Source organism: Pleurodeles waltl, chromosome 6 (assembly GCF_031143425.1).
Source record: "Pleurodeles waltl isolate 20211129_DDA chromosome 6, aPleWal1.hap1.20221129, whole genome shotgun sequence".
Taxonomy (NCBI): domain Eukaryota; kingdom Metazoa; phylum Chordata; class Amphibia; order Caudata; family Salamandridae; genus Pleurodeles; species Pleurodeles waltl.
Genome location: NC_090445.1, coordinates 811,906,746 through 811,922,387, shown reverse-complemented (window position 1 = coordinate 811,922,387; position 15,642 = coordinate 811,906,746). Strand labels below are relative to the sequence as shown.

The window sequence follows — 15,642 nt, the reverse complement described above, 5'->3', positions numbered from 1 at the left end:
TACCGAACCGGGGAAACCATAATTATGAGTCATTTAGGGTTAAGTTTTTGTAGCACAGCTCTGCGGAAATTACTAGTAGGCAAATTTTCATATTCCTCAACGGGAATCTAAAAACACGTTTTGCTGAATATTTTCGAATTTGCCCCCAGCAATTTCTTACGGTTTATTCCAGTACAAGATGTCCATTGTGCCCCAGCAAAAAGGTTTACGATTGTACAAACTTGAACTTGATATATTTTTCTTAACATAATGTTCATGCCTGTACTTTGGACATTTTATTTCTAGACTTTTTTAATACTTTTACTTGACATCAACAATTTAAGAACAGTGTCACAAGTTAATTAGAACAGATAATTGGACACATTTTATGGGTGAATGTCTAAACCTGACGTTTGCAGATGTTCATGGCAACGACTTTACTTTCTTCTTTCCCTTTCAGTTCACTCTGAGAAAGTCCTTCAAAAATCACTTTCAACCAGATTAATTTATCAGAAATTATCCTGGGTATCAAGTGTTTCTTGGGGCTAGAACAACCTATTTCACATATCTTACATAACCAGCAAAGGCAGCAAATACATATGTAAATATGTGGGGCCCAGTTACCCTCAGAGAAGCCTGGTGTGTGAGACAACAAAATGGTTTCTCTGTGATGAACTGCAAAATCTATAGCATGCCTTATTGTTGTAATCTAGCATCAAGGTGTACTAAAAAAACAAAAAGAGGATGCCCATCGGAAATTTTGGGCCACTAATTTCTTTGGAGCAAAAAGCCATAAACATCTGTGTGCTAAGATTGTAAGCAGATAAGACATAGCCAAAAACATCTAATAGGAAATCCAGAGCATGAAGCGTGCTTCATCCATGCTCCATTTGAGATCACATTTGAAAGTTACCCCTAGGACAGTTGTACCCAACTTGTCAATAGAGGCTTTCTTGTGCGTTCTGACTGAAATGTCAAAGTAAGCATAAAAGCGCAAAACACTTAAAGAAAGAAAATTAGTATGAACGTAAATCTCCAAAGTGTTACTGATGTTTGAATAAAATACCAGATAATTGGTTAGCAAAGTCAGGGAGATCCATTGGAAATAGTTTGCCATTGAGGACTGGTTCTTGTGGCATAGGATAAAACACTTTTGGATTAAATCAATCAATCAATTTTTGTAAAGCGTGGCTACTCACCTGTGAGGGTCTCAAGGCACTGGATTGCATGTTTTTATCATAGAGATGATTAACAGCACTTAGGAGGGGATAGTTTGTCCTAAACTGTCGCTAACTGCATTATAGGCTATCACTTTTGTTAAGATAAAATTGATGCTAATATAATTTCACAGTAGACCTGTCAGTGGTGCAGTGAGACAACAATGTAATTCAGTTGTAAATGTCCAGGGCCATAATATGATGAGCTATGGAGGCTCAGCACAGAGTCAAATAATCTGATTTTGTTTGCATCTGAGGCGCTAAAATTCTTACACATCAGTCTGAATTTCTCAGAATAAATGCATGGACTTCAGAAAGAACAAGTCGGACAGATAGAGGCAAACTCTGCTTACAATTTCCATCGACTTCTGCCTAAAATCCATGTATTAACTGGAAATCTTCCAATTTATATGTATGAACTTTAGACACCTCACCTCCAAAAAACAAATGCTTGACATACTTCTGTGCTGAGCCATATGCACCAGCCCCATTTGGCCCCTGTGGCTTACAAAGCAAGCCAGTCTCACCGCAGAAAGTCCAACCTTTGGAACCCAATGTTGCCTACAGTTATAAATACCATCTTACTGTATAGACGAGAAGATAACTCATTTGAATGTCTCAATCTGTGCTTTTGTGTCATATGGAGAAACAAACAAAATATGTAGCCCTGGATTGTGTAATGGCTTGTTGCACACTTCAGTCAAGGGCCTTAACGTTGAGGTTACGAGATGGCTGGTATTTTTCATCACCGACAGGAGATCCCTCTCAATGTAGTACATGATATTTCCTTATTCTACTTCTTGCTATCACTAAGACAGAGTCAGCTTGGAGTTACTGGTCCCAGAATGGTATCAAATTAAAGGAGTGGTTATTAGCTTTAGTTTTGAAAAGTATAAAAGCAGGATGGAAAAAGGCTCAGTGGAAAGTATCCCTTTTGCAGGGGTACATATGGTAGTTTCTGATATTTTTTCACTATCCTACTCGTTTTTGAGTATCGGTTATGTTTGTTTAGTGGGGAACGGGGACATGGCATGAACCTTGCTATTCTCATGCTCTGAGAACAGCTATCCTGATCCTTCAGCCCACCGTCTATCTACTCGTAAAAGGCCTCTTGGGCGAAAAAATTCCAGAACTTCTCAAGATGGTTTTTAAAGTGTTTCTCCTTGCATATATTGTTTAATGCCAAAGAGGTACCAGATAGGGTCTGCATAAAATGCAAATTCCATCCTAATTCAAAATTTGAAAAATAAATACCCCTCAAAAACTACAGAAGAACTTCCTGAACTTTTTGTATTACAAACTGAGCCAAATTGTCCATTCCAAGGTACAAATGAAAACAGTGCCCTTATAAATAGTAACTACAATATTTGGGGCAACCTCTCTTCTGTTATGTATTCAGTCCCTGAGTCTTCTAAAGAGACCCATGAATATCCTTGATTTCTGGAGTCAAAACCGATGTACTGGTATACAAATGTTCATCAAATCACATGCTCATATCTGCATACTGGAACTTTAAACTTCACTCTCAGTTTGAGAAAAACTCGTTTAATGGGCACTATGCTGTCATTTTTATCGGTTGAGTGGGCGCCTGGCATCATTTTTTTTATTTTTTCTTTGCCAAACAGCCTTGCTTTGACAATCAATGTCTCTAAAGTTATCAGAGAATGTCTACTACGCCTAACACTGATATATTCTTAAGGATAGTATGGTCGGGTCAAAATCTGATGTGTGCCTAATGAAACCATTCTTCTGTTTAAACGTCAGTCTAGCTGCATGCTCATGTCTTTAATATTTGTATATACAGTTACGAACAGGTAGTAATATACTGCATATCAAAGTAATTTCGCCATACAAGCTTCGAGCATGATTTAAAACGCATCCCTGCCTTCAAATAAATCAAGTTATATTCATCCTTCATCTCTGCTGTATCCCAGGACTGAGATCCTGACCTGATCATGTCTAGAATCTTGTTTTTTCAATCCATAACGCTGGTTCTCTGGTGTACTGGCGCACTGAAACAGAAAATTATGCAATGTACTCAAGAGTTCACTCTCATCCCTCCACAGCAGTTTCATAAGTCACAGTAATTGTTCTAAGTCCCAACAGAGAGGTGTTGCATAGATCAGCAGTAATGGGTCTTCTTCCTTTCTTAACAGGACATGCACATTATCAACACGGATGAAAACCAGGTGTTCGCAGCAGTCCAGGAGTGGAATCAGAACGAGACATACAACCTTTACATCTCAGACACCCGCGGAGTCTTCTTCACCCTGGCTTTGGAGAATGTGAAAAGCAGCAGAGGACTCGAGGGCAACATCATCATTGACCTTTATGAGGTATGCAGGCAAGGTCACTCTGCAGCTAGTCACCCGGAAACGAGCGCCTGTCACTGCTGATGAGCCCCTGCCTTTCATAAAATGTCAGGATTGTCTTTGTAGTTAATTCCCTCAAGACATAAATAAAGTACATTTCTGAATAAGAAAGCCGGCACGCCATATGTAATTCTCAGGAGTTTTCTACCTTATTAAGGCATAATAGTTTGTCCAGCCAGATTGCTAAGCACTCTCAATTATGCAGGGTGATGTAACTGAGGCAGAGGGTTATAAAGAGTGTTTCAGAGGTGCAAAGGGTGAGGTAGCAGGCATTCAAGCTGTTTTATTCAAATGCTCATGGTATGTATTTACATAATGGGCCTACAGGCCGCTTCTGTGATGCAAAGTGCAGTTGTACCACTGTATACCCAAGGAGTTGTCATTTGGAGACCGAGACCCATGCAAATAAGCATCTAATCCAGTGATCTGGCAGGTTTGCAAATCTGTAGAATGTACCGCATACTGCACCCCAAACTATCAGGAATACATGTGACCCTTGTCTTATGTGAAAATTAATAAAACATTTAAACTTGAAGGTGGGCACCCACACTTGGGTTAGAGAAAAGAGGTACAGTCACGGAATATACCCTCTCATGGGTTGTCAGTTTCCCCCCGCCCCCAAGTCTGCTTAATACAGCAATCAAAATATCCAGAAGGAATAAATATATGACCAACTATCTAAGCGAAAACCTCAATTTTTCACTGAAAAATAATTTCTTTATTACAATTAAACCAATTTAATCATAGTGCCCACAAATTACCTGTGCACCCAAAAGATCTAATACAAAAAATATATATAACAGTAAAATGTAATTATATACAAGTAATACACATAAAGAGGTCAGCCAACACTTCCGTTCGGGCACTGTAATACAAAAGACATAGGCTGCTTAGCCATCCAGTGGCAAGCAGTAACAAAGAAAGGTAGTGACAGTTTGTCCAAGGAAAGTATCTAGCCTCAGTGAGAGAAAACAATCACTGGAAAGATGTCCGATACAGTCCACAAATTATTTAATCCAACACTTCGGAAATTCCAAAAGTCACTCCTTAGAAATTACAGTCGACGCGTTTCGGCCTTAACAAATCCGGCCTCTTCATGACAATAGAAACAGTGCCTTTGGGCAGTAAATTCGTAAACTGCAGGGGCGATAATTAAGTAGTATATCGCAACCAAACTCTTACTATTAATAAACACCAGCGCGGCCAACTTTGTTCAGGAATTACAGCTTGTGGGCATGACTTAAGGCAGACAACAATGATGGCAATGTACATTCTTAGGGATGTGTCTGTGGTTATGGAATAAAAGATTGTATCTTGCAACAGCATAGATTCGATGCCACAGGTCCGATGGCACACCACATTTCACATAAACCATTAGTCAGTGCGAGAAGATCTGCCATTATCTCTTTTACTTGTAAACCTCAAAACATAGATATCCTTCCGCTATTGAAAATAGCAAACGAGGATCTTGGAGGCCTTGCCATAAAGCACCTTATCATGCAAAAACACTTTCAATGGAAAAAGCACCTGCCCTCCAAATGAATGATAAGAAGATTATCACCTTTGAACATGACAATTAATCTGACATCAGATCCCTCTTCATTGCAGAGAAGAAGAAATCAAATCAGGGATTACGTGCTACTCATCAATGACAAGTAGTGGTCCATGGACCACTGTCCACTCTAACAAAATGAAAAGAAAACTTTAATTTTTTTTGCTTGAAATGCATCCCATTTTCCATTCATGAAAACAGGCTGCATTTGAAAAAACACTGCTTTATTTAAAAAGCAGTCACAGACATGGTGTTCTGCTGTCCCAAGCAGGTCACCATCCCTGTGAGTGCGGCCATTCCCAAAGGGTTTTCAAACTGCGAGCTACCTCATGAATATTGATGAGGTAGGTCATTTGCGACCCCATTGGGAATCGCAAACAGTGTACCTAACACTATTGTACATTTTGTTTTGCGACTTGCAATTTGCGATTCCCAAATGGATCGCAAATTGCGACTCACAAAACAAAAGGCCATACATCTGTCCCTAAGAGATGTTTCCCAGTCTGAGCACTGCAAAGTTTTCATCTTCTCTCCTCTTAGTTTCAGCCTGCACATTAAGGGTCTCAGACCATTCCTAGCCTATCATGCTGTGACATTTATCAGTAACTATAAGCACATGACCTTCATCTATACATGAAAGTCACTACAACTAACTGCATCAAAGATTGCATATTGTTGTGCATGCACAAACAAATTACAAATCCTGGTACATATAATAACGATTTACAGAATATTGTAGAGCAGCTAGCAATCATTGAGTTATTCGTTTTATTTGTCAGCAGCTTCATATATATGTATTGCAGAAAATGCCAAAATTGTGTTTACCAGTGCTGGACAACACCGCAGCCTTCATTACGAGTATGGCGGTATTCGGGCAAGACCGCCTTGTGAAATGGCACCACCTTACCGGCAGCAGTGGCGGAATAACGACCGCCGGATTATGAGTTACAAAACACAAACCTCCAAAAAACAGAGACAAAACCAACACGCCAGGCCAACCCACAGCAAATGAGTGACTGATCAATCGCCAGGCCCGCCAAGCCGACTCCATTTCAACCGTCATATTATGAATCAACCTCCAGCAAAGCGGAACATTCACGGCGAACACCGTAGGCGGTTCACACAGTGGCGGAACAAAAAGGCACTGCAGAAAGTAGTTAACACCACATTGGCTAGTTTACATATCACACACCTGATAACCATACACACACCACGCACACCTGACCACACCACCATATAACCACTTCTCCCCAACAAGCTATGGCGAAAAATACGAGCACCCACAGCCACACCCGAGACCAAACACACACGAAGCACAGCAAACAAAGATTGCACAGCACCCATTGCACAAAGCAACACCGCAGTTCACCAACACCCACAGCCATACACCCCCACATCACCACACACCCCGTACTCCACCCGACACCCGCAACACATTCCCACCCTACAACATGTCACGCCAGAGGCACCCATTGTTCACCGACAATGAGTTGCAGGTCATGATGGACGAGAAAATCAGAGTCGAGCCACAGTTCATGGGTGTCCAGGTACAACAAACATCAATTGCCAAAAAGATGGAGTTATGGCAGTGGATCAACGCAGTCGGCACATACCCACGCACAAGTGAAGACGTCAGAAAGAGGTTGAAGGACCTCAGGGGGAAGGTCCAGTCAACGTCCTCCAGGCTGAGGATAGCCAGTAACAAGACTGGTGGGTCCCCACCACCTCCCCTCCAGCTGACAACCTGGGAGGAGAAGGTCCTGGACATCATGTATCCTGAGGGCCTCACTGGCATCAACGGAGGGCTTGAAACTGGTAAGTCAGCAATACCCCCCAAGCACCAACCACCCATGCCCAGCATGCCACCCCACCACTCACCAACCCACTGCAACCCACCCCACTGACACTGACCCAAACACCCCACGCCCCTCCTCTGCATGCCAAACCACCTCTCTCCCACCATCCCTACTCACAAACCCCGAATGCACAGATGCCAATTACAAGGTGAAGATTGAAACCTCCCACAATCCAATTCAAACTAATGTCTGCAGTGCAGCAGATGTTATTCCTAACACTGGGAAACAAGTTGAGCCACTGCATGCTTTCACAACAGGGACACAACAACAACAGTCACACAACTAACATCTACCATATTCATCCACAATTACCCCTGCCACTGACACCCTGCAGAGGATTCCAGGCTCAGACAGCCCTCCCCAGGATGAAGGCCTTCATGGATATCTGGATGAGGACGACTTGCCTGGGCCATCTGGGGCCACTGGACAGTCCACCAACGGCACACCCACACTGGACACACCGGAAGACCCTATCCATGTGGCAACAACACCACAGCCAGACCCAGAACACCAAACCTGTGCCCCAGGGACTCATCAATCTGAGTTGTGCCCTTAGTACAGCGGCCAGAGTCAATGGCACCCACCTCAGAAAATGATGGCCCTGCTGCTACTGGAGGTGGGCACACTGTGTCAGGGGCACAGCCACAGGGGGCCAGGGGTAGTGGGAGAGGAACCGTGACCCAAGGGTCAGGACAGCCGCACCAACTGACTGCCCAGGAGGGCCTCAACCAAGTCCTAGGTGTGTACCAGCACACCCAGGATACAGTGGCCCAGATCCTCGCCACCATGCAGGAGACCCAGCGGCTGCAGGGGCAATGCCATCAGGAGGGCATGCAACAGTGGCAGGCCCACAATGCCACCATGGCCTCCATTATAGGGGTGTTCAAGGACCTGACCACTGTCATGAGTGAGTTCACCACCCATCAGCAGGCCCCTACCACTCGCCACATCCCATCACAGCCCTCTACGTTCGCGGCAGCCAGTGGCATGGAAGCTCCAACACAGGTCTTGTGGGACACCAGCATCCCTACCGCTGTAGATGAGGAACCCACCACGTAAGCGAGGAGGTCCAAGTAGGCATCCAGCCGGACATGATGCCCAGACCAAGACCACTGCCAGGAAGTGACCCTCTCCTGAACATTCTCACTTGTGTGTGACACCTTGTCGAATGCCCACTCCCATATCTCTGTCTACCCATGGCCAGCAGACTGGACTGGACCTGGAATACCTACAGATGGCGTTAACATTCTTATGATCACCGCCGCCATGACCCCAACCATCACCCCTCACACTTGTACATCACAAAACAACTACAACTGAGCACAGTCCATAGCTACATGTTCATTTGCCTTTAGTGTGTATGGAACTGGCAATACATGTACAAGTGGCAACCCATCGCCCAGCACATTCATGGGAGGGTGACAGCGGGGGAGCAAAATGGCGGGAGGTCAATCGTGGAGCAGGCAGTGGCTGGACATATGTGTCAATGGAGGCAACAGCCCAGGCAGAGAGCACAGAACACCACAACATTGTCCTGAAAGGAGAGCAAGACAGGGACATGAATCACTGTAGGAGTCACAGATGCCAACTCCACACAAATGCACTGTAGAAACAGGCATCCAGGTCAGATATGCCAGGCAAGTCCACAACCATATGGCCAGTACCAACACACGTACACAACACATACCAACCCAATGGTCCAACCCTCACATCGCCTAGCGCCATACCTGGCCCCATACCCACTGCCACCAACAATAATGTTGCACTGCCACCCAATGTCGACTCCCAGGATGGATGGTGCACACATGCAACAACTCTTTGTGGCACACACATAACACCTACAGTGGCAACTCAGGGAAGATTCCACTTACACATTGATGACACTAGTGCACCAGCACAGCGCCTGCCTGACCATAAGCCTGACCTGTACTCTGTGGCTACCTCAATCATGGGCACATGTGACACCCCCCAACCCACCCAGAGTCAGATCTGCAACCATCATCGTCAGTGATCACAGGCAACAGGTGGCATCAGGGACAAGGCAAACAGTTGTTGAGGACACATAGCACACAGTTTACACATACCTGCATCTCAGCCAAAGTAGTGTTGAATCAGCTCCGGCCTGGAGTCTGCTGCAACTTCACCATCCTCCTCTTCATCACTCCCCATGTCCCCTTCATCAGCCACTCGCAGAGCTACCCCCTCCTCTGCATCTAGCAATGGGATGTGATGCCTCTGGACCAGATTGTGCAGCATGAGGCAGGCCACAATGATCTGGCACACCTTATGTGGATTTTAGAGCAGGGCATCCCGGAGACATGCAAACACCGGACCTGGCCTTCCGCAGACCAAAGCATCTCTCAGTGACCCGTCGGGTACGATGTGGGCCTCATTATTTCGATCCTCTGCAGCTGAGGTTGAACGCCTCACGGGTGTTAGGAGCCAGGGCACGTTGGGATAGCCAGAGTCACCTGTGAGCAAAGAGGGAAGAGGCATATCAGGACTGGGATGGCAAAAGGGCAGGGACACAAGGGTGCAGTGAGCTGAGGGGGACACATATGCAGGGGTACAAACCGATGAGCCAGGCCCGGTCCCTCTGGAGTAGTGCCATCATGTGTGGGACGCTGCTGTTCTGCAGGATTCAGGAATCATGCACAGAGCCTGGGTACTTGGCAGTCGCCTGGGAGATGTACTGGTGTGCGAGACAAACCACCTGCACATTGACAGAATGAATGTTTTTGCCGTTTCTGTACACCTGTTCATTCCTCCTAGGTGGCAGCAGGGCAATGTGGGTGCCGTCATCAGCACCTATGACATGTGGGACGTGTGCAACAGTGTAGAACACAGCCTTGTCAGTGGGCAAATCTGCACGTTTTGGGAACAGGATGTAGCTGGACATATGTTTAATCAGGGCACACAGTGCATACCTCAGGATGTTGCTACAAGGGCTGCAACATTCCACTTGCGAGGCCCACTGTGACCTGGAAGGAGCCTGAGGCAAGGTAGTGGAGGGCACCTGCACTGTGGGAGGGATGGCAGTGGGATTGCGTAAGGCAGACAACAGATCCAGCTCCAACTGGGCCACTAATTTCATTATGGTCACATGATTCAGGCGATAGGGTTGGATGATGTGACACTCCTCCGTCGTGCCAAGGTCTACTAGGGGCCTGTACACCGGTTCATTCTTCATCCTCAACCATGCATAGTACCTGGGAACAGGGGAGAGGTGTTAACATGTCATGCAGCATAGACGTATGACGCACTAAATTTCACACACATCACACATTCTAAATGTGAAATGGATGGTGCCTGTCTGCATGCATGGGACATGTGGAAGTGAGATTATCCCGCCGGCGTAACACGTCATGGTGGTAGGCGGTCATGACTGCCGTACTACTCGCTATTGGCTCATACTGTTGACAATGGGAGGCAGGAGCCAATGGTGATGGCCGCCGGCGGGGACGGTTATGTCCATGGTGCCAGTGACCGCCATTTCATGTGCTCATGCTCACTTGACTCATGAACCTCGTGCACTGAAGACCTCCAATGTGTGTGCTGCTGTGCACTGACTCTGGTAGCCAAGATGCTGTGTGCAGAAGGAGACAGGGCCCCAGCCTTCAACCAGGAGAAGTTGGAGCAGATTATGGACGGGGTTCTGCCCCTGTATGGACAGCTGTATAGGGCACAAGGGCAGAAGGTGAGTCCATTGTCATTTTCCTGTATGTGAGTTGAGTGCATGGGGCTGGGACCCTTGCTAGGTGGCAGTGTGAATGGAGCATGGACGTGAGTGGGGGGCCAAGGGCAACGTTGGCTGACGACGTGTGGGTGTGGAAGAGTAATGTGTGCTATCCACTACTGTCCCAAAAATGCCACCCTACCTGACTGTTTTCTTCTGTCTGTGTCACCCATGCAGGTCATCACCCATCAGAAGAAGGGGATTTGGTGTGCCATCTCCAAGCAATTGCGGACCCTGGGGGTCCATGCCCAGCAGACCACCCACTGCAGAAAGCAGTGGGAGGACGTGAGACGCTGGACCCGGAAGACCGCGGAGTTCCAGCTGAGGACGTCCTCCCAATGAGAGAGAGGTGCCCCTCAGACCTGACCCCCCCAATGGCCCGCATATTGGCAGTGGCCTACCCTGAGGCCACAGCAGCCACATGGGGGGTGAGTACTCACTCTCACTTGTGACATGTGTTGACATGGTGGCTCTGGGTGGGCAACATTGGGTAGCTGTGGCATGGATGCTAGGTACACTGATGTCCACCATGGGTTGTGTCCATCTGGGCAGGATTTAAATCACAGGTGTAGGTAATTTCAGGCAGTCACGGGTAGCGGGCAGACTCCTTCAATTAAAACTGTGTGGCCACCTACTTGCTAGACCTGCTTCCCAGCACATGGCAACTGGATCTTCAGAGCTGGGGTGTCAGGGCATTGTGATTGGTCCTGACCAACCACTGTGCCAGGGGTGTATCCATGACCTCAATCAGCTGACAGGCACTGCATGTATGGAGGGGTGGGTGCACATAGTGGTGACAGTGCTTCTTGACATTAGGCAAGAGGGCCTGCCAACTAGCCGTGCAGGATCCTCTTGGGTGTCCAGTCCTTTGCATGCTTGACTCAACGGCCATAGGTGTGGGCAACTACTGGACAGGTGTGGCTGGTATGACACTCCTCATGTAGAGATATGCCTCAGTCAGACCATCAGCGGTTGACATGTGCATTGTTGCAGTTTCTCCCATGTTGTCACCAAGTAGTAGGATGTTCAGAGGTGGGAATTATGTATAATGTCATGCAATCAAATACTGATGTTCTACCCTGTGTGACGGTTGTGCTGGCATTGACAGAATGCAACCTGTCTCTCTTTCTCTCCCTGTCCTCCTCTGTCTTTGTGTGCATCAGCATCATCTGATGAAGAAGATGGGGCACCAGCGAGTGAGAAGCTGCAGCCCATGGGACCCAGAAGGCTGACATCAGCGGAGCCGAGGGAACGAGTGGGAGGGAGGACGAGGGGAGTGGTACAGGGGAGACAGGTTAGACCATTACATTTTCAAATTTCTCCTCCGATGACAGCTCCCTGGCAGTGGCAAACCCATCTGGGACCACCCCAGCACCATCCTTGTCCGCCACCCCCCCAGTACCACTCTCCCTGTAGCTCCCCACCCAGTTGCCCATGTCCCCTCACCCAAGAGGGTGGGTATCTCCTTCGCTGCAGGCACCTCTGTCCTGCCCCAGTCAGCCCTGCTACCCTCAATAAGAAGGCTATTGACCTCCTGAGGTCTATATCTGTGGGGCAGACAACTATCATGAATGCCATCCAGGGACTGGCATCGCAGGTGCCACAGTGCAATGCGTTCCTGGAAGGCATTTGCGGTCCCTTGTCTGGCCTACAGAGATCGTTTTAGGCTCTGGCCTCCTTGTTGATGGCAGCCAGTGTCCCTTCTTCTTCCATCCTCCCTCCAGCTACCTGTTCCCAATCCCACATCCCTTTCCCCTCACCCATCCAGGGCACACCTACTGACCCACATGCATCCACATCAACAGACACGGTACACAAGGGCAAACATAAGCACCACAGATGCCACCACCATCCTGCACACACTCAACACACCCATGCAGACTTGTCAACATCCGCACTCTGCACCAACTCCTCAACCACCTTCCCCTCAGTCGACACACTACTCACACCTGCAGTCAGCATAACATCAGTCACTGTTCCTGCCACATGTGCCCTCACTGCCACCGTCACCACATCTTCTGACCCCATTCATGTACCCCGTACACCATTGAAGACACCACAACTGTCTACACACGCACATGCAGCACACCCACCATACCTGCAGACCCCACCCCAACATTCACTCACACTTCCCCACAGCCATCCCTGCATCTACTCCCCACCTCCTTCCAGTACATCTAATTGCATACACTCAACCACCCAACAGTCCCCCAGCACACACATTTCATCCACCCACACACCTGCACCCATGGCACATCAACGTACACCACACAACCATACCCACTTCCTCCACTCCGATATGTCTTTCCAATGACCTCCCTGTGTATCCCTGTTCCCCCCAATCACCCTGCTACCCTTCCTATGCCCCTGCCTTCCGCATCCCAGTCTGGTGCTGCCCCTGCCCATGCCCCTCCAACACTTGCCACTTCCTCCCCTGTCACATCTAGTGCTCCTGCTACCAAACCCAAACCCAAGCCCACTCCCTCCTCTTTCCAGGCCAAGCCCACTCCCTCCACTTCCAAGGCCAAACCCAACCCTCCCTTGATAAGCTCCCTCTATCCAAGATCAAGCCCATGGATCCCCATCTAAGGGCACCCCTAAGGGGCCCCCTCCAGGCCCAGATGGAAGGACCCCACCTCGAAGCCCAAGGACCCGCTGCCCCCACCCCTTCCCCACCCCTGAGGTGCCTGCATTCCCCATTGATGCCCCTGCCCTGTGGAGGTCTGCACTTTCCAGTCAGGAGTCAAGTTGGGGCTTCATCTAGTGCCTAGTGTGCTCAGGGAACTATGGATTTTGGACTGGCCCTTGGGCCCGTATGTTCATTTGTTCTTGTAATATATGGTTCTCATGCAACACTACACCGTTGGTGTCGTTATTACCTACCTAGTCCCAGATTTTATTCACCATGTTTGTTTGGTGGTAGTGGGTATTGCCGTGTGTGTGTGTGTTGGTACGTGTGTTTGCAAGTGTGTGTGGGCATGGCTCTCCATGTCATGTGTGTAACATCGTTCCCTCCAGTGTGTGCTAGTCTGGTGTACCTACGGTTGGTGTCTTGGTTGCTGTCGCTGGTCTGGGAGTTGCAGGGCCAGGTAGAGGATTGGAAGGAGTTGCACTTATCGGGCCATGGCACCTACGGACGTGGCTGTGTTCCTGAAGGTGGGTGTTTTCTTTATATTGTTTGTTTCTGCCAGGCTTTTGCACCCGGAAATCCTGGTGGTGTGCAACTTTGTAATATGGTCGTGGGATGCTGCCAGTCCACCCGGCTGGAGGTGACTGCTGCCTGGCTCCCCGGCACGTCTGCTGCGCCGACGAACGGTGACTTGGCTGTGTTCTGCAGATACCTTTCTAGGACTTGTAATATGACAGTCTTCAAATCCGGCCGACTGAGGTGCAGCCGCCAACTCCACCACGGCGGTATGCTGACCACTAAACTCATAATGAGGGCCTGTATATTTAGTAAAATCCGAGTATAGTAATAAACTAAAACAATATCAAAGTATTGCAGTACATTGATACACATAAAAAAAGAAACAGTTGTTTTGAACCAATGCAATGATGTCAATATTTTAGAGCCCTTCAGAACAAAAGAAGTATTGCAGGAACACAATATTTTAATGGACCTTGCCTTCGGATCTATGTGAAAGGGGCCAATGAAATCAAAGTCAAGAATGTAAACATAATGTGCATAGGTAGGCTGATTCAAAGAAATACATATTGTGTATCAGGGCATCCAGCCCCTTCTTGAAAAGAGGAAGGTAGGGGTATGGTTTAGGGGAAAGAGACTTCCACATAATAGGGACACTATGCAAAAAGAGTGGACAATGAACTATGTTCAACAAATAGGAAAAACTGGATCACCTGAGGTTCTAATTGTGAGTTTCCATGTGGCAGATGGGCAAACCTGAAGAAGTTACATTTCCAATGTAGTGGACAGCTAAAGAGTTGTAACCTGGTGAATACTGGCAAACATTAGCACTGACTTCCCCTCATGCTCATTGCCATCCTAAAGTGATGCCTTTGATGTCTGATATATGAAAGTGATGCCACAAGTATAGGAAAGTAGACCATACAGTTTTATTTTAAGATGAGATGTTTTGGAATAAATGTATTTTCATGATAAAATTATATCCACGTGACAATAACAGAAAACAAAGGTGAAGATGCACTCCTATGCTAAAATTACAATTGTCTGCAGCTGGAGCTATGAGGCTAAAAGATGTACATCAAAGAAATCCACAAGAGGCTTTAGCAAATTCAATTCTGATGAACATGTAGAACTGTAAAAATGTAATGATGATTGAGGCAACAATGTTAGAAAAGGAAAGAAAGGAGGGAAAAGGGACGCATACTGAGAGTTTTCCCCAAGTATCAGTATGGATCTGAGGATTTTTCTCAAGCAGTACCCGTGAGCACTGTCAGGTGGCATTGGTCGACTCTGCGTTCATCATTGGTGTTGTGTTCGCTGGATAGGACGTCCCCAGGTCGTATAAAGGTGCCATTCTGGCACCCTGATGTTAGTTCTTTTCTTTCTGCGCCAGTCTACTCACAGATGTGAAGAAGAGCTACTCCACAGTCACTTTTTGACTGTTTTCTTAACTTTTGTTGAAGCTTTTTTGACCTCCTGGTATGTTGAGTATGTCTTCACAGAAGACTTGCTTCAATCCCTGCGACTCCTTTCATCAGATGATGTCTGTGATGAATTCGCACCTCAAGTGTCTTTGGTGCTTGGAGAGGGTGACCCAAACTCATGCTCCGAGTGCTTGGCCATGAACCTAAAGGTGTTTAGCTCTGCATCACTCCTTGTCTCAGTCAAAAGGAAAGTCCAGAGACAGCTCACGGAGCTCACACTGTTCGTCATCCCATTCAAAATCTTTGAGATGCTTAGATGAGCACAAGAAAAAGTTAAAGATGAGCAAACGTTCCTCGACTT

General features: G+C 47.2%; 1 protein-coding gene across 1 annotated transcript in view; it reads left to right on the top strand.

Moving 5' to 3' along the window:
- SORCS3 (sortilin related VPS10 domain containing receptor 3) overlaps positions 1-15,642 on the top strand; it is a 2,578,554-nt gene that overhangs the window by 1,984,572 nt on the left and 578,340 nt on the right. The window contains exon 9 of the mRNA XM_069239432.1: positions 3,353-3,532. Coding sequence (XP_069095533.1) covers positions 3,353-3,532 — 180 coding nt within the window. The remainder of the gene's footprint in view (positions 1-3,352; positions 3,533-15,642) is intronic.